The 21302-nt window shown below is 35.0% G+C and overlaps 6 protein-coding genes across 7 annotated transcripts in view; 3 read left to right on the forward strand and 3 right to left on the reverse strand.

The window, feature by feature from the left end:
• LOC149709804 (uncharacterized) overlaps positions 1-3256 on the forward strand; it is a 34297-nt gene extending 31041 nt beyond the window's left edge. Inside the window, exon 4 of the mRNA XM_089857930.1 lies at positions 1885-3256. Coding sequence (XP_089714056.1) covers positions 1885-2330 — 446 coding nt within the window. The 3' untranslated portion in view covers positions 2331-3256. The remainder of the gene's footprint in view (positions 1-1884) is intronic.
• Positions 3257-4590: 1334 nt separating this feature from the next.
• On the forward strand, positions 4591-6983 carry LOC149709805 (arylsulfatase B-like). Its single transcript, XM_089860742.1, has 9 exons — positions 4591-4701; positions 4770-4929; positions 5093-5202; positions 5273-5436; positions 5496-5622; positions 5686-5812; positions 5878-6174; positions 6242-6687; positions 6831-6983. The coding sequence occupies exons 1-9, from the start codon at positions 4591-4593 to the stop codon at positions 6981-6983; spliced, it is 1695 nt and encodes a 564-aa protein (XP_089716868.1).
• Positions 6984-6995: 12 nt separating this feature from the next.
• LOC149709806 (retinal dehydrogenase 2-like) lies at positions 6996-11222 on the reverse strand. The gene is made up of 9 exons (XM_089857924.1): positions 10011-11222; positions 9004-9249; positions 8751-8939; positions 8344-8689; positions 8101-8285; positions 7703-8028; positions 7354-7428; positions 7229-7268; positions 6996-7137 (listed from the first exon to the last, which is right to left on the reverse strand). The coding sequence occupies exons 1-9, from the start codon at positions 10041-10043 to the stop codon at positions 7105-7107; spliced, it is 1473 nt and encodes a 490-aa protein (XP_089714050.1). The 5' UTR covers positions 10044-11222; the 3' UTR covers positions 6996-7104.
• Positions 11223-11238: 16 nt separating this feature from the next.
• Positions 11239-12291, forward strand: LOC149709807 (arylsulfatase J-like). 2 transcript variants are annotated; one of them, XM_089857938.1, is made up of 3 exons: positions 11239-11593; positions 11670-11999; positions 12114-12291. In XM_089857938.1, exons 2-3 carry the CDS (start codon positions 11934-11936, stop codon positions 12264-12266), a joined length of 219 nt encoding a protein of 72 aa, XP_089714064.1. In that variant the 5' UTR covers positions 11239-11593; positions 11670-11933; the 3' UTR covers positions 12267-12291. The 2 variants fall into 2 exon arrangements, with proteins under 2 accessions (XP_089714064.1, XP_089714065.1); XM_089857939.1 differs by having other exon boundaries at positions 11250-11353; positions 11843-11999.
• LOC149709808 (retinal dehydrogenase 2-like) lies at positions 12275-15573 on the reverse strand. Its single transcript, XM_089857923.1, has 9 exons — positions 15336-15573; positions 14858-15103; positions 14602-14790; positions 14191-14536; positions 13950-14134; positions 13552-13877; positions 12648-12722; positions 12520-12559; positions 12275-12437 (listed from the first exon to the last, which is right to left on the reverse strand). Exons 1-9 carry the CDS (start codon positions 15366-15368, stop codon positions 12405-12407), a joined length of 1473 nt encoding a protein of 490 aa, XP_089714049.1. The 5' UTR covers positions 15369-15573; the 3' UTR covers positions 12275-12404.
• A 642-nt stretch (positions 15574-16215) lies between these two features.
• On the reverse strand, positions 16216-19751 carry LOC149709809 (retinal dehydrogenase 2-like). Its single transcript, XM_089857925.1, has 12 exons — positions 19600-19751; positions 18185-18430; positions 17986-18112; positions 17856-17917; positions 17559-17801; positions 17379-17481; positions 17120-17304; positions 16722-17047; positions 16614-16654; positions 16514-16547; positions 16405-16444; positions 16216-16336 (listed from the first exon to the last, which is right to left on the reverse strand). The coding sequence occupies exons 1-12, from the start codon at positions 19624-19626 to the stop codon at positions 16304-16306; spliced, it is 1467 nt and encodes a 488-aa protein (XP_089714051.1). The 5' UTR covers positions 19627-19751; the 3' UTR covers positions 16216-16303.
• Positions 19752-21302: the final 1551 nt, after the last annotated feature.

Below are 21302 nucleotides of genomic sequence, written 5' to 3' on the forward strand. Positions count from 1 at the left end.
GGACATATCGATTTCAAATAAGGCAGGCCAGATAAAATACTTTTAAGAGAAAATAGCCTGACTGAGTAACCATAGGTCTGCTTTTCTACGTCTTGAATGTCTTGGCACTCTCCGAGACTAAAATAGAACGTCTTTGGAAGTTAAGAACCTTTAGTTGAGTTGAAGAAGAAATTGGAGTTATACAGAGGGATGCAAAAAAGGAGGGACCGAAGTACAGTGCCAGTAAATTCCATGACGTTTTTGCCACAAGGGATACCCATTAAACAAGTTATGATTTAAATAAAATGTTTTAGGGATGACCCCCTAAATAAAATTAACATTCTCTGTTCGGTTTCTTACTTAAATATCAGGGATCATCGGTAAATCATAAGTTGTAATTTTAAGACTCAAAATCGACCCAATGTACTTTGGGAAACACCCTGTCTATCCCTTTAAAATTCCTACAACCGTATCATCAATTAGTAGAAGAAACGTTGTTGAAATCCGAGTTTAAAAAGAACAGAAATTGCGTGAGCCTACAAGTAGCTATATAAGCCTACCTGGGAAAATTTTTGAAAATTCATCGAAAAATAGCTATTAAATCTAAACCTAGGATACGAGTACGCCCACTTTTCAGAAACGTATCAGATAATGGTTTTGCGAAGGCTTAGCACGAAACTCATTAAACTCCTACCTCCTCCCCCCTCCCACCAGCGCCGTAACTAAGAACTAATTAAGCGTAGTCAACTCAAATTCATCGATCAGGAAAAAAGAAAAGAAAATAACTCCTTAAAGAGGAAACCACGGTGATCATAGGGTCCTTAAATTCTATATAAAGATAAAAAGGAGGTTAAGGAAAGGAAAGGAAAGGGAAGGAAAGGAGTGTGTCGCGGAATCCTTAATTCGCCTGCATTTTAAGGGATTTTCCTCACATCATAAAAGAACCGACATCAAAACCCTCTAATTAAATCCTATATACTTTCCTTTTGTGTTTCCATCCTTATTCCCTTTTATTAAGGTAGGATTCTATTTTTAATATTGGGCAGGGTTAAGCTTTACAGAGCGCTTTCTATTTGCAAGTGGGATTGAATATATAGTACGGGGAAATGAGGAATACATACAGGTACTAGGAATTATGGTTTAGGAGTCATTTTCTCAACGTATATCCAGGAAGATTTTGTGTGGGAAGAGATAGACCTAGAGTACCGAATTTAACCTCGCTGCATGTGTTGAATGAACCTTACGCCCGCGCCTGACCTCGCGTTGCTATATCAATAAATGAAACGGCAGTTTTAGAAAGACGTCAGAGTTATGACGTGTGAAGGACTGTAAGTTCTCAAGCCCGGCCCTTGTAGAAATCAACATGGGAGATATGCGGTTCGCAATAATTCCTAGTAGCTTTATGCATTCCTGGTTAAATCTATTTAGCAGGGGTTTATAATTTATGGACTTAACTTTTAATGCAAATTTTAAGCTTATTTAAATAAATCTTGTCAGATTATACCATGGGTAAACAAACACCTAAGTTGATGTGTTTCCAAGCGTGAACTGTTTACGTGGGCAGATCCAAATTTAAATTATAATATACTAATTTAGCAAAACAAATAAGTAAGGTTCATTAAGAGATTTCATTGAACGTGATAGATTCAAAGTAGGGGGTGCTATTTTTAGCATCTCGTCATCAGTAATGTCATAAAGAGAATATCGAAAAGTTAAATAGGAGTTGAGTCATGGATAATATAAAACCGTATAGGGGATAGCAAAACTGAGTGATAGCTTTGTCGATGCAAGTACAACTGTACGCGTTTCTGGTCCTCTTTAGAAATATTATGTCATTGGTTGAAGTGTTGAGTGACGCGTGCTCGAGTCTGACTAAAACTAACCTTGCTAATACACAAAAAATAGGAATTCAAAACTTGGGTCACTGTCCCAAAGAACCAAACATTCCAATCTACTTACTGGTTGGCGGCGTGTTTGGGTTGGTCAAGGTGGGAACTTGGTTGTGGAGACAGATTAGAAGTCGACGGTACGAGCCTTTACACGATGGCTTCGTCTCCGGAGGGATGGATGTCGAAGACTTTGGCATTTTCACCACCAAAAACATCGCGGACTTTGTCCTTTCGACGTTCTTGCTGATATGGTTCGGCTTTGGTAATTACTGGGTTCTATCTATCTCCGACAACATCAGGTACAAGCCCTTGTTATACGAACCGAGTAATTGGTGCGATAGAACCGTCTTTGTCTTCTCTATTATTTACTTCGCAATTTGTTACGCTTCTTTCGCCTTCTTGCTATTGGTCACCGCTTTGAGCGTTTGTTGTACCAAAATCTTCCTGGGGCAAAGAAGGTAAACGACGAAATCAAATTTTTAATATAAAAAAAATCTAGCGGCGCTACCCGCTGCACGGCTGTTAATAATGAAATTTAAATCATTTATGCAAATATGGGGAGGAGAGGCCGAGGCTTAATACAGTACAGAATGAGCGCCTTTTTAAATTAAAAAGGTTCCGCTCTAAAATAAACTTAAACGTGAAATTAAATAAAAATTTTCGAGGAAGGTTTAATTCGATTTAATCGTTATTTAATTTTCTACGGCGAGTTAATCTTTAACGTTTTTCAATAACTGGTCTTCCTTGAATTAAAATAACCACTGTTAAGCCTATTTTGAAAATATTCATAATTAGGCTTAGGAACGTTACGTTTTCCTCGTGAAAATTCTCGTTTCTCGCGCGCAATCTTTTTAAATTTTATTTTTAGGCCTAGGCCTAGCATAATAAAAGTTATAAAACCTTCCTTGAGAATTTGAATTTAACTTAATTTAAAGGAAAAATTCAATTAATTTAAAAATTTTGTCGTTTGTTGTTGTAACCAATTAAAATTTTTACGTTAATTCGTACAATCAAATTTTATGAGAAAATAAACTTAAGGGGGAGATTGTTTTAAAAAAATATATATTGAAATGTTTAGCTTTACGAGTGTATTTAAAAAATAGGCCAATTTAGACCTATAGGCCTTAAAAAATGCCTAATTTGAAATAAATATCTCCTACTCCTATAGATTGTAAATTATTAACTTACATAACTTAGGGGGAAATTAAAATAAAAGAATACAGTATTATTATTAAACATAAATATATATATATATAGGTAATTAAAAAGTAAGTGTTTTAAATAATATAAATTAATTAAACAGCTGTAATAGCTTAGCTAATTAAAAAATAGGTTGTTATTTCTTAAATTGTAAAAATAAATAAAATAGGGCCTTAGATTAGAAGTAATCTAATTATTAAAAGTATGACAATGGTTAATGGATAATTAAAAGTTAATTAAATTATTTATCAAAGTGGGATAGACTATATCGTCATACTTTTAATTATTAAGTTATTTCTCTTTACTAAAATAAAAAATATAATTGGATAGAATAAATAATATATATCAAATAAACGTGATTAATCAGCCTTTAAAAAAAAGAAATTAACGACAATTTTATAAAAATCCCTTAATTAATGGCTTAATTAATTTAAATGCCTATTAATTAATTTATTTTTTAATTGATTCGCTCTCTTCTGACTGATAAACTTGCTATATACTTAAAATGGAATTTAGACAAAAATTTGGTTAAATTTACCTTTAAAATGTAAACTTGGGATCATATCATGAATTTAGTATTAAATAATTATTATTTAATTGTTATATAAAGTCACTGAATTTTTGACAACCTCAAGAAAAGGGAAGAAATATATAATATATCAAAAATCAATTTTTCTGAAAAAGTCCCAATTTTTGTGGAGTGGGATAAAAAGGACAGAGTATTTTGCGAATTGATTATTCGATTATACCATTTTTTGAATTGTCACGTGACCAACAACACCCAATTAAAAAAAACCTTGTTAATAATATACGATACTGTTATAATATCAAAATATCTAAGAAAAGACTTGATTGGAGGAAAAACAAATCGGCTTATTTTAAAAATGAAAAAGTTAAAAATGAAAAAGTTAAAATTGAAAAAGTTAAAAATGAAAAAGTTAAAATGGAAAAAGTTAAAAATGAAAAAGTTAAAAATGAAAATGTTAAAATTGAAAAAGTTAAAAATGAAAAAGTTAAAAATGAAAAAGTTAACCGAAAGTAAAACAAATTAAAAGTTAAATTTGGAAAAATGATGAGATTGTGTAAATTTTAAACGTTGTTGATATCGCACTAATATCCCGATATTTATATATACAACAAAATATATTTATCTTAAGTTGGATTTCTGTATATTTATTATATGAATAAAGTTTAAATTCGATAATAAATTTAATAAAAATTATTTTTAGTATATACCAATATCATAACTTCATATGATATATTTCATAAGTTTGTCACTGATTACAAACTGGAGCTTGTCATATACAATGTGTCACTTCCACTTCTGGTGATAGACTTCGGTTATATCAGGAACGTTAATAATTTATAAAATCATCTTTTAGCGCTGTGCTCCAATAGGGGAGGGAATAAATCCATCAACTTTATCATATTATATTATATAAAAATGTCATGATAAGAATAAATTTGATTTTGAAGCAAAAACCCGAGAAAATCAAATTCACCGCAGTTAAGAGACCGGACTATGATATCCAAGCTAGTCAACTCCATTTTGTTTGTGATAATTTTAACATGTGGTTTACAAGGACACGTTTTAAGAAAACCTCACATAATCTTCGTTCTAGTTGACGACTGGGTAATTAATAAAATTAATTTTGATTTAAACTTAATTTTATAAGTTTATATTTAACTTTAATATTTTAGGGCTGGTACGATGTCGGTTTTCACGGTACTCGAGGTATTTCAACGCCTAACATTGACGCATTGGCATCGGATGGAATCATACTCAACAATTACTATTCTTTCTCTACTTGCACGCCAAGTAGGGCCGCCTTGCTTACTGGTGTTTATCCTACAACCTCTGGTAAGTATGACGCTTCGTACAGTTCATAAAAGAGCCCCTTGAAAGTTTTCACGCAAACCTGAGAACTTTTTAAGGTTACATGGTTCAAGCAACATGGAAGAAAATTTTCAAGGCGTTCAATTATGAGCAACTAAACCTAAACTCTGGACCTTTTCCACACAAGGTATGCATAGTTTGATAGCAGCTCCTCAAGATATTGGTATACCCTTGGACATAAAGACGTTACCAGAAAGGTTGAAACCATTGGGATATATTAACCGAATGATTGGAAAGGTAAGCTACGATATTACCTCATTAGAGGGTTGTTTCGTCAAAGATAACCTCACCGACCATACCATTTCAGTGGCATGTCGGTTACTCAAATAGAAACTATACCCCAACCCAACGTGGATTTGATTCTCATTATGGTTTTTGGACTGGTTCAGTGGACTTCTACTCTCACAGATCAACTAGTGACTTTACCAGAGACAAGGGCATAAACGTTCCCGAATCAGATCCAAGGCAGATGTAAGCGTCCAAGCCGTGTTGCTTAAGACAAGATAATAACTATCTTCATTTGTCTTAAGGTTTTTGTTTGATGGCAAAGACTTCAGGGACAACTGGAGGGTTGTTTATGAAAAGGAGGGAGAGTATTTGACGGATGTGTACACGAAGGAAGCTAAGAGACTCATACGACACCATAACGCCAGCAAGGTAGGTAATTAGTGAAATGGAAGATACGAAAGTATAATTGATCTAGCCTTTAAACCAATTTAGCCTTTGTTTTTGTACTTGGCCCATCATGGTGTACATCGAGGTAACTTCCTAGAACCCATGACTGTCCCCGAAAAGTACTCCAAGCAGTTCGGGCACATTTCGGACTCGGAACGTCGTGCATTCGCCGGTTAGTTTTAAATTAATCAAAAGTTAGGCCTAACGGTTCTAATTTCACTACTTTACGAACCTCAGGTTCTCTAAAGGCTGTTGATGACTCAATTGGCGAAGTGGTAAAAGAATTACGCAACAAGGACATGCTTCGAGACTCCATTATCGTGATATCATCTGATAATGGGGCACCCGTTACAACACGAAGTACAAGGGCTGGTGGGTCGAATTGGCCCCTTAGGGGCGACAAGGGTACAGCCTTCGAAGGTGGTATCAAAGCGGTGGGGCTCATCTGGGGTACCATGCTTAAAAAGTCAAGGTACGAGTGGCCTGGATTTATGCATATAGCCGATTGGATGCCTACACTGTACCATGCTGCCGGTAAAAATAGTTTCAAATTTGTTTGGTAATCTATTTAAAGTGTTCAACTAATGATATTCTTTTAAAGGGGGTAATGTGTCGGAACTGGGAGAGTTAAACAGCCACGATATGTGGGAAGTCATCTCGGAAAATGGTGTATCACCCAGAAGGGACTCTCTGGTAGCTTGGGACTTCAAATTCGAATCGACGGCTGTGCGTTACGGCGATTTCAAACTAATCGCAGGAATTTCGAAAAGCGAAGACGCTAGCAAATGGATCGAACCTTTAGACTACGGGATGGAATATGACCACATCCAAAATGACTCGGACAGTCTGACCTATCAGGCTCTAAAAGATCTCTACAAGAACACTGGTAAACCCATGGCCCCTAAAGTGATCTCAAAGATTAAATGCGGTCCTAGACCTAAACCGAGTAACGAATCATGGAGTTGCGATTTGAGCAAAGGAATGTGTCTCTTCAATGTAAAGGACGATCCATGCGAATTCAAGAATATTATCAATATCAGACCCGATGTAAGTTTAAAACAGCAATATATCGTAACTTATTGAAGTCTCTGGGGGCTTGGAACATTGAAATACTGAGTCACCCGAGCAAGCCCCTCAAAGACTAAAGAACATCCCAGTATCACCTAAACCGTTCCTTACATATTTTTCAGGTAAAAGCCTACCTATTTAGCACATTGCAAGAATACCACAGAACATCAGTCCCACCCAGAAATCCACCTTACGACTATTTATCCAACCCCGAACTTCACAATGGAACTTGGGAACCATGGTTGAACCACCCAATAATATCATTAAATAATTAAATTGTAAGAAACTTTTTAAAATGAATCACGCTTTTATTTTTAACGAAATGTGAGTATTACATTAATTTTTTGACTAAAGCTAATTGAAATTGATCGAGCATGCGCCAAGAAATCGTCCATTTTAGGAATTCTTCTGGGGGATCTTAACAGTAATCTGTTACAAGAATAAACCATGGTTTAAAGTACAACCTCTGGTATTTAAAAGTTAATTAAAACAATTGAAACAATTGAATGTTATTAATTACCGTTTTAATTTCGGTATATTCCTTCAAACTATCTTCACCACTATATTTAAATTTTTTATTAATATGATTAGGCCTATCACTAATTTAAATAAAAACTAATTAGATATCATTAAAAAGTTTCTTACAATTCTCTCCCATGTCCAGAAGATTTAAATCCTCCAAATGGAGTTTGAGGCATTGTAGCCAGGAAACAATTGACCCTTTACATAATTTCAATTCAGTTAGTAATAACCCTTTAACATTATTTATATCTTAAGCCTAGGACTTCAGACATAAGAGCAGACAGTTTAAATTCGTAGTTATTTTAAGCTCTACCTCCCAAACTTTTAAATCTTTTCTCATCCCCAAAAATAATTGGTTAATTAGAAAAATAATGACAAATCCTTATTAAAAACTCTCAAAATTAGTTAAATTCAAACTTATTTTTAAAATAAGTTAGATATTTCAGCTTTAATAAGCCTAAAACAAACTTACCATAAAGTTCCAGCTCGAACTGCGCTTGAATACATGAGAGCTTTATTAATATCTGAAGTAAAAACCCCGGCGACTAATCCATAAGTTGTATCATTTGATTTCTCGATAACTTCCTCCAATGTTTTGAACTTGATCAATTGTTGAACGGGTCCAAAAATTTCCTCTTTGGCAATTCTCATGTTTCCAGTAACCCCAGAAAAAACGGTGGGTTCCACAAAGTATCCCTTAACATTGGACAATCGGTTTCCACCACATTCAACCTTGGCTCCTTCTTTCTTCCCAGATTCGATCAATTCCAAGATTTTATTGAATTGATCATTGTCAATCTGGAAGTTAATTAATTAATTAAGATTAAATTAATTAATTCTGATCTAAATTACTGAATTAAATTGACAAACCTGAGGTCCTTGTTCGGTTTTTGATGAGAAGGGATCGCCGACGACTCTTTTAAGAGCCAATTCTCGACTTTTACTAACAAATTCATCGTAAATTGATTCTTCAACATAAGTCCTTGAACCGGCACAGCAAACTTGACCTTGATTAAAGAATACAGCTTCATGGGCGGCTTTAACAGCTTCATCCACTATTGAAAAACATAACTTAATTAACATAATTAACTTAGTTTGATTAAATTTACTTACAATTAGCATCAGCAAACACCACCAAGGGGCTCTTTCCTCCCATTTCAAGGGTGACACGTTTAGCATTGGATTTTCCTGCAGCTTCCTGGATGATTTTTCCAATTTCGGTTGAACCAGTGAAGGATACCGCGTCAATTTCCATGTGACCAGATATGGCAGCACCGGCTGTGGGTCCGTAACCGGGAATAATGTTGACAACACCAGGTGGGAACCCGGCTTCTTTAACAAGTGAAGCGTAATACAGAGCTGTTAATGGAGTCTGTTCAGCCGGTTTTACAATAACAACGTTGCCAGCGGCTAAAGCGGGACCCGTTTTAAGGGCAAGATCAACTGATGGAAAGTTCCACTGTAAAATTAAATTAATGTAATTAAAGGGTTAACTTTTAATCATAAAGTTTTGAACTTACCGGTAAAATCATGCCACATATTCCAACAGGTTCCATGCGAGTCATTGAGAATATTTCGCCATCAGCTGGGATAGTTTTGCCATGAATTTTATCAGCGTATCCAGCGTAATAACGAAGGATTTTGACAGCATTTTGTATATCCATGATGGATTGGCCGAGTGGCTTTCCATTATTTAGTGTTTCGAGTTTCTGTAGTTGTCACGCATGTAAATGTTTAGAATTAAATTTAAACAATAACATTTACTTAACTTACAGCCAAATAGTCAAGATCTCTTTCAATAAGGTCGGTGTATTTATAAATAAGCCTTCCTCTAGCTGAAGCATCCATAGTTCTCCATGTTGAACCAAGTTTGAATGCAGCTTTAGCTGCCTCGACAGCAAGGTCAATTTCGTATTTATCCCCTTCTTGAACATCGCAGATTTTATCCGCGATTGATGGGTTAAGAGCAGGGAAAACTTTACCCGATTTAGAGTTTACGAATTCGTTATTGATAAAGATCTGCGTTTAAAGTTTAGGATTAAATATATTGGTTGGAGTCAGCTGCCCTGATGATGAAGCCATAAACGACCAAGGCGTTGTAAAATATTGCTTAAAAATGTTGCCATTTTTAAGACAACCTTCGGTACCGCATATAATACAAAATTAATTAATATAATAATAATATATAAATCAAAGTCCTGACTGACTGACTGACAGACTGAGAGACTGACTGATAATCAACGCCCAGCCCAAACCACTTGCCCTAGAAGGCTGAAAATTTGCAGGAACGTCACTCATAAGTAGTAAGCGCGTACTAAGAAAGATTTTTACAATCCGCCGCCATCTTAAAAAATGGCGCCCAGAAATGCAAAAAATCTACTCTATGCAGCGAAGTCCGCGTGTTTCAACCGATTTCGCAAATATTTAGTACACTGGTTTCCTTTAACCTATAGACGGGCTGAATGGTCTTTCGGGTTCGATTTGTTGCCATCTTTTCAAATGGCGGCCAGAAATTAAAAAAACACTTCTTTATGGAATAATGTCCGCATGAAACGTAATAAAAAACGTCCCGACGGGCTGACGGGCAAGGCCGAGTGCCTTCGCTCCTAGGGTGCTACAAAAATATTAGTCATCACTAAAATCTATCCATTCTTTACATCATTTTGATGGAAGTTCTTATTACACGCGAGCGACCCCGCGGGCAACAGCTAGTTAATAATAAGGACTAAGTTATTATTATTTAAATTAACGTGCCAATTATTAATTAATGTTTAACTAACCTGAGTATATTTCACTTCAACCGGTGTTGCCATGATTGAAACTGAGGAAATCGTATGCTAACCTTCACCGGTAAATTCAAAGACACAAATGCCATGACAGCTCTGCTTTGAAGGCCTTTTATAAGTGCGTGTGCCAAAGACCATTAATGGTCTTAGCTTCAATCTTCTATCTAGGTAGATAAGGATAGGGCTAAGACAAGTTTCTTATCAAAGGGGAGCTAGCTTCTTTTTTCGTTTTTGGTACGAATACGAAAGGGGTTTTTCCGTGACGTTATTTTTCTTGGGCTCTATCATGAGCAAATATAACTGAGTATGGTTAAATATATAAAAAATCATGTTTCGTTACAAATGGGTCACGTGACAATATCCAATATTAGGATAATTAAGGTTCTTGCTCTAATTATAGAGCATCAACATCACTTGATACACTGGGAGGCCAGAGATTGTAGCCTTTAAAAATGCGGATAGCCATAATTAGTGGAACAACTAATCAACTGCTAAGCCTACGGTCTTGCGACCACTTCCATTCGATTCCTTATAGGTTTTTACGTCAGAATCACGTAATTTCATTTGAATTAATTGCTATTTTAATGCCAAAAATACGTTTTCCGTTCGTGTCACACTATTATAATTATAACAGAAGTAAAAAAATTTAAGTAATAATTTTACAACAGTTAAAGGTAGCGCATCGAGGGGCTATTCACTCAAATTTTCTCTGTACGCCTGTTAATTACGGTACGATGTGGCTACTATTACGAGCCCTTGGGTCGCCTTGTTTTTAAATGTTCCGACCGACTGAAAAATCAAAACCATAGTCCCCGTTCGTAACTTCAAAGAATCACTCTGATTAGTAACAAGTCACCCAATTTTGCTTTAGTTGAATCGAAACGGTTTATTAAATCAGGGAAAATCCAATGAACTCAATATGTCTTTCAATCTAAACTGTCTTTTCACTTTACTTAATTTGTTACTTTATACTTAGGCATTAATTTTGATGAGGTACCGAAACCTTCTTTTCTTGATATCTTAACCACGTATTCGAGTAATTTTCTCAATTTTTTTTTGCTAAATAATCTAGCCTCTATTTTTTCCCGTTTTTTTCAAACACTGAATTCTCTCCCATATCGATATCGATGCTTGAAAGTTTTTAAAGTTTTATTCTCGTGGGAACCGGTCCCTTCAAGGTCAAAGATTCCTTTTTATTTGTCCTGATTACTCACATTCCTACTACCAGGGCAGTTAAAGATATTTTTTACTATAGAAATTAATGAATAAAACTCTTCAAAACGTGAAAGTAACTCTTCACAACATGAATATTTGAGCGAGCGAATTAGGCCTGATTCGTAAAAATATTTACGTACAAAATAAATACATAATATCAGAAGTATATAATACTTCTCTTCGAGAGAAGTGTACCACAAAGCTGGGTGAGTGTAACGTCACTCTTCCCAACATCGGAACACTTAGAGCAAGGTTACTAAACCGAATCACATACGCGATAAATAGTTCCCTCATCATTACTCTATTAGCGTTTAAATATTTGGCAAGGCGCGCTTGTGCATTTTGTCCCACGTCAAGACGAGGTTTGTGGGATGATTGCTGGGGATTTAGTGCCAAACAACTATTGAATTCACCTTACGGTGCGATGCCCATTTGTAGTTTGATGAGCGGGAAAGCAAACTAAAAGGGTGAACCTGGGAAGAATGACGTTACAGAACTAAAGCATTAAGAGGATACAGAGTGTCATCCTTCTTCTGTTATGCCCTTCTGATAATATACAACATACATCAAGTACTGTATAATCTGATTACCAAATTCAATTATTTATACAGTAATTTTGAATTTTCAAAAAACCACACTAAACGACTTTTCTTGTTCACCTTTCCGAACGCTAACGGATAACGTGACGCATTGAGCAAAGGAATGTGTCTCTTCAATGTAAAGGAGGATCCATGCGAATTCAAAAATATTATCAATATCAGACCCGATGTAAGTTAGTTTAAAACATCCCTCTATCGTAACTTATGGGGGTTTGAAACTTTGAAATACCCAAGACTAAGAACATCCCAGTATCACTTAAACCGTTCCTTGCATATTTTTCAGGTAAAAGCCTACCTGTTTAACACATTGCAAGAATACCACCGTACATCAGTCCCACCTAGAAATCCACCTTACGACTATTTATCGAACCCCGAACTTCACAATGGAACTTGCGAACCATGGTTGAACAACCCAATAATATCATTAAACAAATAAATTAAAACTTTTTAAAATGAAACAATCTTTTATTTTTTAACGAAATATGAGTATTACATTAATTTTTTTGACTAAAGCTAATTGAAATTGACCTTCAGATCTCACTGGGATTGAGCATGCGCCAAGAAATCATCCATTTTAGGAATTCTTCTGGGGGATCTTAACAGTAATCTGTTACAAGAATAAACCATGGTTTAAAGTACAACCTCTGGTATTTAAAAGTTAATTAAAACATTTGAATGTTATTAATTACCGTTTTAATTTCGGTATATTCCTTCAAACCATCTTCACCACTATATTTAAGTAGTTTTTATTAAAAATGATTAGGCCTACCATTAATTTAAATTAAAACTAATTAGATATCATTAAAACGTTTCTTACAATTCTCTCCCATGTCCAGAAGATTTAAATCCTCCAAATGGAGTTTGAGGCATTGTAGCCAGGAAACAATTGACCCTTTACATAATTTCAATTCAGTTAGTAATAACCCTTTAAAATTCTATACGTTAAGCCTTGGACTTCAGACATAAGAGCAGACAGTTTAAATTCGTAGTTATTTAAAAGCGAACTTTCAAACTTTTAAATCTTTTCTCATCCCCAAAAATAATTGGTTAATTAGAAAACTAATGAAAATTCCTTATGAATAACTCTCAAAATTCCTTATATTCAGACTTATTTTTTAAAATTATTTAAGATCTTTCAGCTTTGATCAGTCTGTTTGGTAACATTATATATAACTTAAGCCTAGGACTTCAGACATAAGAGCAGACAGTTTTAATTCGTAGTTATTTTAAGCTCTACCTCCCAAACTTTTAACTCGCTTTTCATCCCCAAAAATGATTGGTTAATTAGAAAAATAATGACAAATCCTTATTAAAAACTCCCAAAATTAGTTAAATTCAGACTTATTTATAAATTAGGTTAGATATTTCAGCTTTGACAAATCTAACCCTTTAACATTATATATATCAAGCCTTGGACTTCAGACATAAGAGCAGACAGCCTGAAACTCTACATTCGTAAATCATAACTTATTTTAAGTCTACTCTCAAACTTGAAAATCGTTTTTCATCCTCAAAAATAATAGGTTAATTAGAAAACTAATGATAAATCCTTATTAAAAACTCTCAAAATTAGTTAGATTCAAACTTATTTTTAAAATAAGTTGGATATTTCAGCTTTGATAAGCCTATTTGTGAAACTTCTAACCAACGGATTTAGGGCGTTTTTAGGGTTAGTAGAGAAGTTTTAGGAGTATTAAAAACAAACAGTGTTACAAACTTACCATAAAGTTCCAGCTCGAACTGCGCTTGAATACATAAGGGCTTTATTAATATCCGAAGTAAAAACACCAGCAGCTAATCCATAAGTTGTATCATTTGATTTCTCGATAACTTCTTCCAATGTTTTGAACTTGATCAATTGTTGAACGGGTCCAAAAATTTCCTCTTTGGCAATTCTCATGTTTCCAGTAACCCCAGAGAATACGGTGGGTTCCACAAAGTATCCCTTAACATTGGACAATCGGTTTCCACCACATTCAACCTTGGCTCCTTCTTTCTTCCCAGATTCGATCAATTCCAAGATTTTATTGAATTGATCATTGTCAATCTGGAAGTTAATTAATTAATTAAGATTAAATTAATTAATTCTGATCTAAATTACTGAATTAAATTGACAAACCTGAGGTCCTTGTTCAGTTTTTAATGACAAGGGATCGCCAACGACTCTTTTAAGAGCCAACTCGCGACTTTTACTAACAAATTCATCGTAAATTGATTCTTCAACATAAGTCCTTGAACCGGCACAGCAAACTTGACCTTGATTAAAGAATACAGCTTCATGGGCGGCTTTAACAGCTTCATCCACTATTGAAAAATATAACTTAAGACCTAATTAACTTGGTTTAATTAAATACACTTACAATTAGCATCAGCAAACACCACCAAGGGGCTCTTTCCTCCCATTTCAAGGGTGACACGTTTAGCATTGGACTTTCCAGCGGCTTCCTGGATGATTTTTCCAATTTCGGTTGAACCAGTGAAGGATACCGCGTCAATTTCCATGTGACCAGATATGGCAGCACCAGCTGTGGGTCCGTAACCGGGAATAATGTTCACAACACCAGGTGGGAACCCGGCTTCTTTAACGAGCGAAGCGTAATACAGAGCTGTTAATGGACTCTGTTCAGCTGGTTTTACAATAACAACGTTGCCGGCGGCTAAAGCGGGACCCGTTTTAAGGGCAAGAATAACCAATGGAAAGTTCCACTGTAAAATTAAATTGATGTAATTAAAGGGCTAATTAACTTTCAATGATGAAGTTTGTGACTTACCGGCAAAATCATGCCACATATTCCAATAGGTTCAATACGAGTCATAGAGAAGATGTCGCCATCAGCTGGGATAGTTTTGCCATGAATTTTATCAGCGTATCCAGCGTAATAACGAAGGACTTTGACAGCACTTTGCATATCCATGATGGATTGGCCAAGTGGCTTTCCATTATTCAGTGTTTCGAGTTTCTGTAGTAGTTGTCATACATGCATATGATTAGAATTAAATTTAAACAATAACATTTAGTTAACTTACAGCCAAATAGTCAAGATCTCTTTCAATAAGGTCGGCTAATTTATAAACAAGTCTTCCTCTAGCTGAAGCATCCATAGTTCTCCATGTTGAACCAAGTTTGAAAGCAGCTTTGGCTGCTTCGACAGCAAGGTCAATTTCATACTTGTCCCCTTCTTGAACATCGCAGATTTTATCGGCGGTTGATGGGTTAAGAGCAGGGAAAACCTTGCCCGATTTCGAATTTACGAATTCGTTATTGATAAAAATCTGCGATTAAAGTGTAAGATTAAATATAATTGGCCCGGGTGGAGCGGAGTGGTTGAGTCTCTGATGAACAGATGAAGCCATATATGACCAAGGCTTAGTAAAATATTATTTAAAAATATATTTCCATTTATAAGACAATCTTCGGTACCGTATATTATACAAAATTAATAATAACTACTAAGTTATTATTATTTAAATTAACGTGACAATTATTAATTAATCTTTAACTAACCTGAGTATATTTCACTTCAACCGGCGTTGCCATGATTGTAACAGTAACTAAGGAAATCGTCTGCTATGAGCTGTCCTTCACCGGCAAATTCAAAGACACAAATGTAATGACAGCTCAGCTTTCAAGGCCTTTTATAGGTGCGGTGCGGTGCCGTACTGTTTACAGTTTGGGGCCAGGAAAAAGTAGTTCCCTGCCTTTGACTGTATCAACGTCAAGGTTGAGATAAGATGGAGTCTGGATATTGTTTACGCGTTGCCATTTATCAATATCTGATACTATTAGTTTATAAGATATGTTACACAAGTATTATAGGCCTAATCCTTTGGCAGCGCCTCACCAGGCGTCGCTTTACCTCGAATCTATGACCTACCTCATTCACTTCATGACAAGTTTTCAGTAACCAGTGACAAACTTATTAACTTATGCTGAAACGCAATAAATAATGCTAAATCTGTCGCTAAATGGTTTCATGGTCACCGTTTACCATTACATTACCATTACATTATATTTTTAACGTTCTTTAAACAAAAGAATAGTTTCAATTGTCCGAAAAAAAATTGTTAAAGAATGTTGATTTTAATAAATCCCTCCCTCCCTTTTGGTGTCGTCCCGCGAAAAACGGATATTGTGTAAGCATAAATATCCATGGAGTAAGGGTGCTAATTAGAGATCAAGGACAATTTATATATTTATAAAACTAGATAGTAGATAATAACCCTATCATGACTATACAATTTTTTCAATTACCGAAAATAAGATAATGGAAGCTTCAAGGACAGGAATCGAGACATACCGCCCCCTTTATATTATAAGAGATACTGGTTTGAAAAGAACAACTAAAAGATAAGGAAAAAGTTAGAGATTATATTATCGAGTTGGCTGACTGTCAAAAACAAAATAACATCTTTATTAATTTATCATCTATGCCGATTCAATTTCAAATATTTCCTGATATTTATTTAATGACTTTACGAATTCTTCTGGGGTACTTGAATAGTGATCTGAATATTTTTGTACAAATTAGCAATATTATTTCAACACTAATTAAAAATAAGTCTTAAGTACTTACGGTTTTAATTTCGCTGTATTCTTTCAAAGCATCTTCTCCACTGTACCGAAAAATAATTATTAGATAAATGGGCAAGGCTTGGCAAGAGTTGCAATGTATTAAATCTTACAATTCTCGTCCATGTCCACTCATTTTGAATCCACCTTTAATTAAACAATTAAAGAAGTTCGTTAATTAATTTCATAGTAATATTTTTAAAGTAAACTTACCAAATGGTGTATGCGGAGAGAAGGCCAAGAAACAGTTCACCCTTTGAAAATTTAAGGTTAATCATTATTTTGAATGTTAATTAGTCTTGTTTATATATAAGAACTTACCACACGGTTCCAGCTCGAACGGCGGACGAGTAAGTCAAAGCCTTGTTGATATCACTGGTAAAGACACCGGCAGCCAATCCATAAAAGGTTTTGTTCGATTTCTCAATTACTTCCTCCATGGTCTTGAACTTAATTAGCTGTTGAACTGGTCCAAAAATCTCTTCCTTGGCTATTCTCATATCCTCATTAACATTAGAGAAAACAGTGGGTTGGACGTAGTAACCCTTAACTCCGGGTACGCGATCCCCACCACATTCAACCTTAGCGCCCTCTTTCTTGCCAGAGTCGATCAAGTCCAAGATCTTGGTGAATTGATCGTTGTCAATCTGCATCAGAGTTTAAGTAGGTATTACTTAGCGGCCATCCATCTAAACTTTTAGAGGTAATAGAGGACGTACTTGGGGTCCTTGTTGGGTGGTTGCTTTGTAAGGATCACCGACAACTCTCTTGCTGGCAAGTTCTCGGCTTCTCTTAACAAATTCATCGTAAATTTCTTCTTGGACATAAGTTCTGCTTCCAGCGCAGCAACATTGTCCCTGGTTGAAGAACACACCTTCGTGGGCAATCGGTACTGCCAAGTTCACTGTAAACGAAACCCAATCCTGCATGGTAAGAAAACCGAACTGATCCAGATACGAGAACTTTTGGAAAACTTACAATCAGCGTCGGCAAAAACAACCAATGGGCTTTTACCACCCATTTCCAAGGTTACTCTCTTGGCGTTGGATTTGCCAGCGGTTTCTTGGATAATTTTACCAACCTATATCGAAATACTCCCACAATTTAAGTTACAATAGAAATTATGGTAAAGTAATTAAGTTTAATTAGGTATAGCACCTCAGTTGAGCCAGTAAATGACACATGGTCAACATCCATGTGGGCCGTGATAGCTCCACCAGCGGTGGGCCCATATCCTGGAATAACATTGATGACTCCATCTGGGAAGCCAGCTTCCTTGGTCAAGGCAGCGAGATACAACGCGGTCAAAGGTGTTTGTTCAGCTGGCTTGATGATAACTACGTTACCAGCCGCCAAAGCAGGGGCAATCTTATTGGTAACCATCATAACAGGAAAGTTCCACTAAATAAAAATACTTGTTAGTAATTATAATGGGGTCAAGGGCTAGGTACGTACGGGCAAGATCATCCCGCAAATTCCAACGGGTTCGATTCGGGTCATTGAGAAGATGTTACCATCTGTGAAAGCAAATAAACATTCGAAGGTGAAAAGTTAATGGTCAGTTTAATGTTCCATTAATTCTTACCAGCGGGAATGGTTTTGCCATGAATTTTATCAGCATATCCAGCGAAGTATCTCAAAGTTCGGATAGCCATATTGATGTCCATCTTGGATTGTACTAAGGGTTTACCATTGTTAAGGGTTTCGAGATTCTATTGAAGGAATCGGACACGTTAGGTATATTTTAGGCTAGGGTACGTCACGTCAAAGCACCGTCATCTTACAGCTAAGTAATCGCTATCTCTTTCGATTAAATCAGCTAACTTGTAGATCAGTCGGCCTCTACCCGAAGCATCCATGGTTCTCCATGTCGAACCAAACTTAAAGGCGGCTTTCGCGGCGGACACGGCTTGTTCAACTTCGTACTTGTCACCTTCTTGGACATCGACAATTTTCTCGGCGGTCGATGGGTTCAAAGCCGGAAAAACCTTGCCGCTTTTCGAGTCGACGAAATTATTGTTGATAAAAATCTGTTCACGAGAAATTGGCAAAAAAGTGACATAACTTATATAAACACGTACATAAATTTCGAGTAAAACCTTGAAAACTAATTTATTGTACAAAATTGATCAGTTTGCCACGTGACCATTAGGAACTTAACAATTAGTATGAAACCGTTTAATGTAGGCTTGTTTCAGAGTAAAATTTATTTTCTCCAACTCAACATTTTGCTACAATATTTTATGATCAAAACTAAATTTCGTTGAACCGATCTATCCCTGGAGAACCAATAGTTATAAACACCTTTACTTCAATGGGAGGTCTCACATTTATCGATATTTCTTACTTAACAATTATAAAACGATTAAATTCTAAAATGAAATTTATTTTTTTTTAATTTGTTCGTGTTTGAAAATTCTTTAACGATATACTTCGAACTTTCTTTTCTTGTTAATATTTTTAAATATCTATCGCGTTATTTTTGTATAATTCTATATTTAAAAGGGGTTTGACGTAAATTTTAAAGGTAAGGACTAACTCCAATTAAATAAAACTGAAATATCTACTCGTATTCGAAACCCGAGTCTTTCCGGCATTCGAAAGCTTATTAACTTTGAAGTTATCAACAGGTAGGTTAAGATGTTATTCAGTGTACGGGAAGACCAAATTTGTCCTTGTTATAAAAACGGCAACGCGATATGAATGATGTATGTATGAAATAGCGTGCATATACCACATGTGTAAACAGATGTAGGGTACACGTTGTTTCAGAGCTCGTTTATGGCGTTTCTGATGTTGAAACCAGAGAATTTTCACAATTACGCGCAAACTCGAACGCCGGACGTCAAGTTAAAGAAGGCATTGGGCATCTGACGTTCGCGTTTACATTTCAAAAAAAAGTTCGTTCAAACTTCACTCCTATTTTACTTAATTAGATAATTCAACAAACTATAGATAAATAAATTTGTTAATAACTTCCGTGATTAAAAAAGACCAAGCTTAATTACTTTAAGTATAAAATCACATAAATAAAAATTAAATAGAAACTATAACTATCTAATACAGTTTCTGCAATTTAATACAACTCAAATGTTTTTTTTTACTTTCAATTTTACACTTATCACTAATTTAACCCAGACGAAAGAAATAGAAAAATGCTATATTATTTGCAATATTTATGCAAATAAACTTAACTTACTTGAGTGTATTTCACAGTAACAGCCATGATATCGTAACTTGAAAGAATTCAACAAGATAAACAATTGAACAAATGGCCCGCCTTAGTACCGAACACTTTGAAGTTGATTCGAAAAGTGAAAATATTAACAAATTGGGTAGAACTTGGTGCGGCGCTAGGAGAAGCGGAAAAAGTTGAAACTAAAACTCCTCAGTCATTTATTTGACCTTCATCTATTATCAAAATGTTTTACTTATAGAAAAATTAAAGGTATAAAGAAATAATAAAAAAAAACTAAAAGTCTACTACGCGTAAGTTTTATTATTATATTTTTCTCAAGGCTGAAAGGATGTGATTATTTATGGTTGACTTGAGTTATTAATTAAGCATTGAGTGAATGTTTATTCAGGTACTGAAGTATTAGTGGTTAGTCAACACCCACGAACATGGATTATAGTTGCTATCAATACCTGAAGTTTTGAAGTGTGAAAAGTAGACACGTATTCCGAGAATGACGCAAGGGCAATTTACATTTGAAAAAGCTGTCATAAGTAATCCACAGTAATCCCTGTTTGAAGTGGATGGAAAATCAATAATACGTGTTCTCCCTAATCTTCAGGTACACTGTGAGGATTTTAAGCATTGAATTTACGGTAATAATAATAATAATAATCTATAAACAGGTAAATTCATTTCATTGCCACTTTATAGAATGTCCTTGTTTTCTGGCTTTTTTTTTTCTAATTGCAGCTAATCAAAGTTAACGATTTCATAGGTTACTAAAAATGAAGGTGAATCAATATAGATATGTAACAGTTGAAGACAAAGTAACGAAAGAATTTCGCAATCAGATACCGTTAAATAATAAGGTATTTCAATATCACGAAAACATTGTTGCCAAAATTAATTTAAAATAAAAATTGCCATTGCTCTGTTTTTGAACGCAAACATATTGCAAGATTTGACTCCAGCGACCTTCCTTGATCTTTCTAGGCAATTTGACCTGGTAGTGAAGGAGATACGGGATTAACAGACGCCATAAAATCCTGCTTGAACGCTATAATTGATTAATCGTAGCAAAATTATCATTCCAAATACCTTTTACCGCATCTTTTTAAAGCAGTTGCTGACCAAACTTGTTTTTCGATCGGCACTAACAAACCCACAAACCACAAACAAACAAACTACCATCTAATAAGCTACGTTGTGCCCATACACACGTAGCTCAATATGCACTTTAACCAAATTCTTCATTTACCCAATACGAAATAAGATATTTTGGTAAATAATATCATCATTTATTGCAAACATCTTTTTTTTTCTTTTGAGCTTTTCCGCCTCGATATTTATATCAAATTTCATCCAATCAATTTTTTTTTCGTTTCAAGTCGATAATTGTCGTTTTTCACCCCAATATAACCCACTTCCGGTTCTTTTAAGCAATTAAAAAAAAAAAAAAAACTTCGTAAGCTGGCCTCTTATAATTTTTATATACTCACTAAATCCATCATAATTTCTGTCTCTTTCGTTCTCAATTTCAATTCAGTTCAGTTCAAAATTTATAGTCTAATTTGGTTTGGTTTTTTATTCATGGTGTAATAATATACGGGGATGGGTATTTATAATTTCTCCTAGATTTTGTCACACCTTTTAGTTAATTAATATTTAGATTAATTAGTAATTAATTAGCAAGCATTAGTAGCTTAAATTAATGAAGAAAATAA

The sequence above is a fragment of the Phalangium opilio genome, unplaced genomic scaffold (assembly GCF_054372755.1).
Source record: "Phalangium opilio isolate 3A_F unplaced genomic scaffold, DU_Popi_V2 ptg000011l_1, whole genome shotgun sequence".
Lineage (NCBI taxonomy): Eukaryota > Metazoa > Arthropoda > Arachnida > Opiliones > Phalangiidae > Phalangium > Phalangium opilio.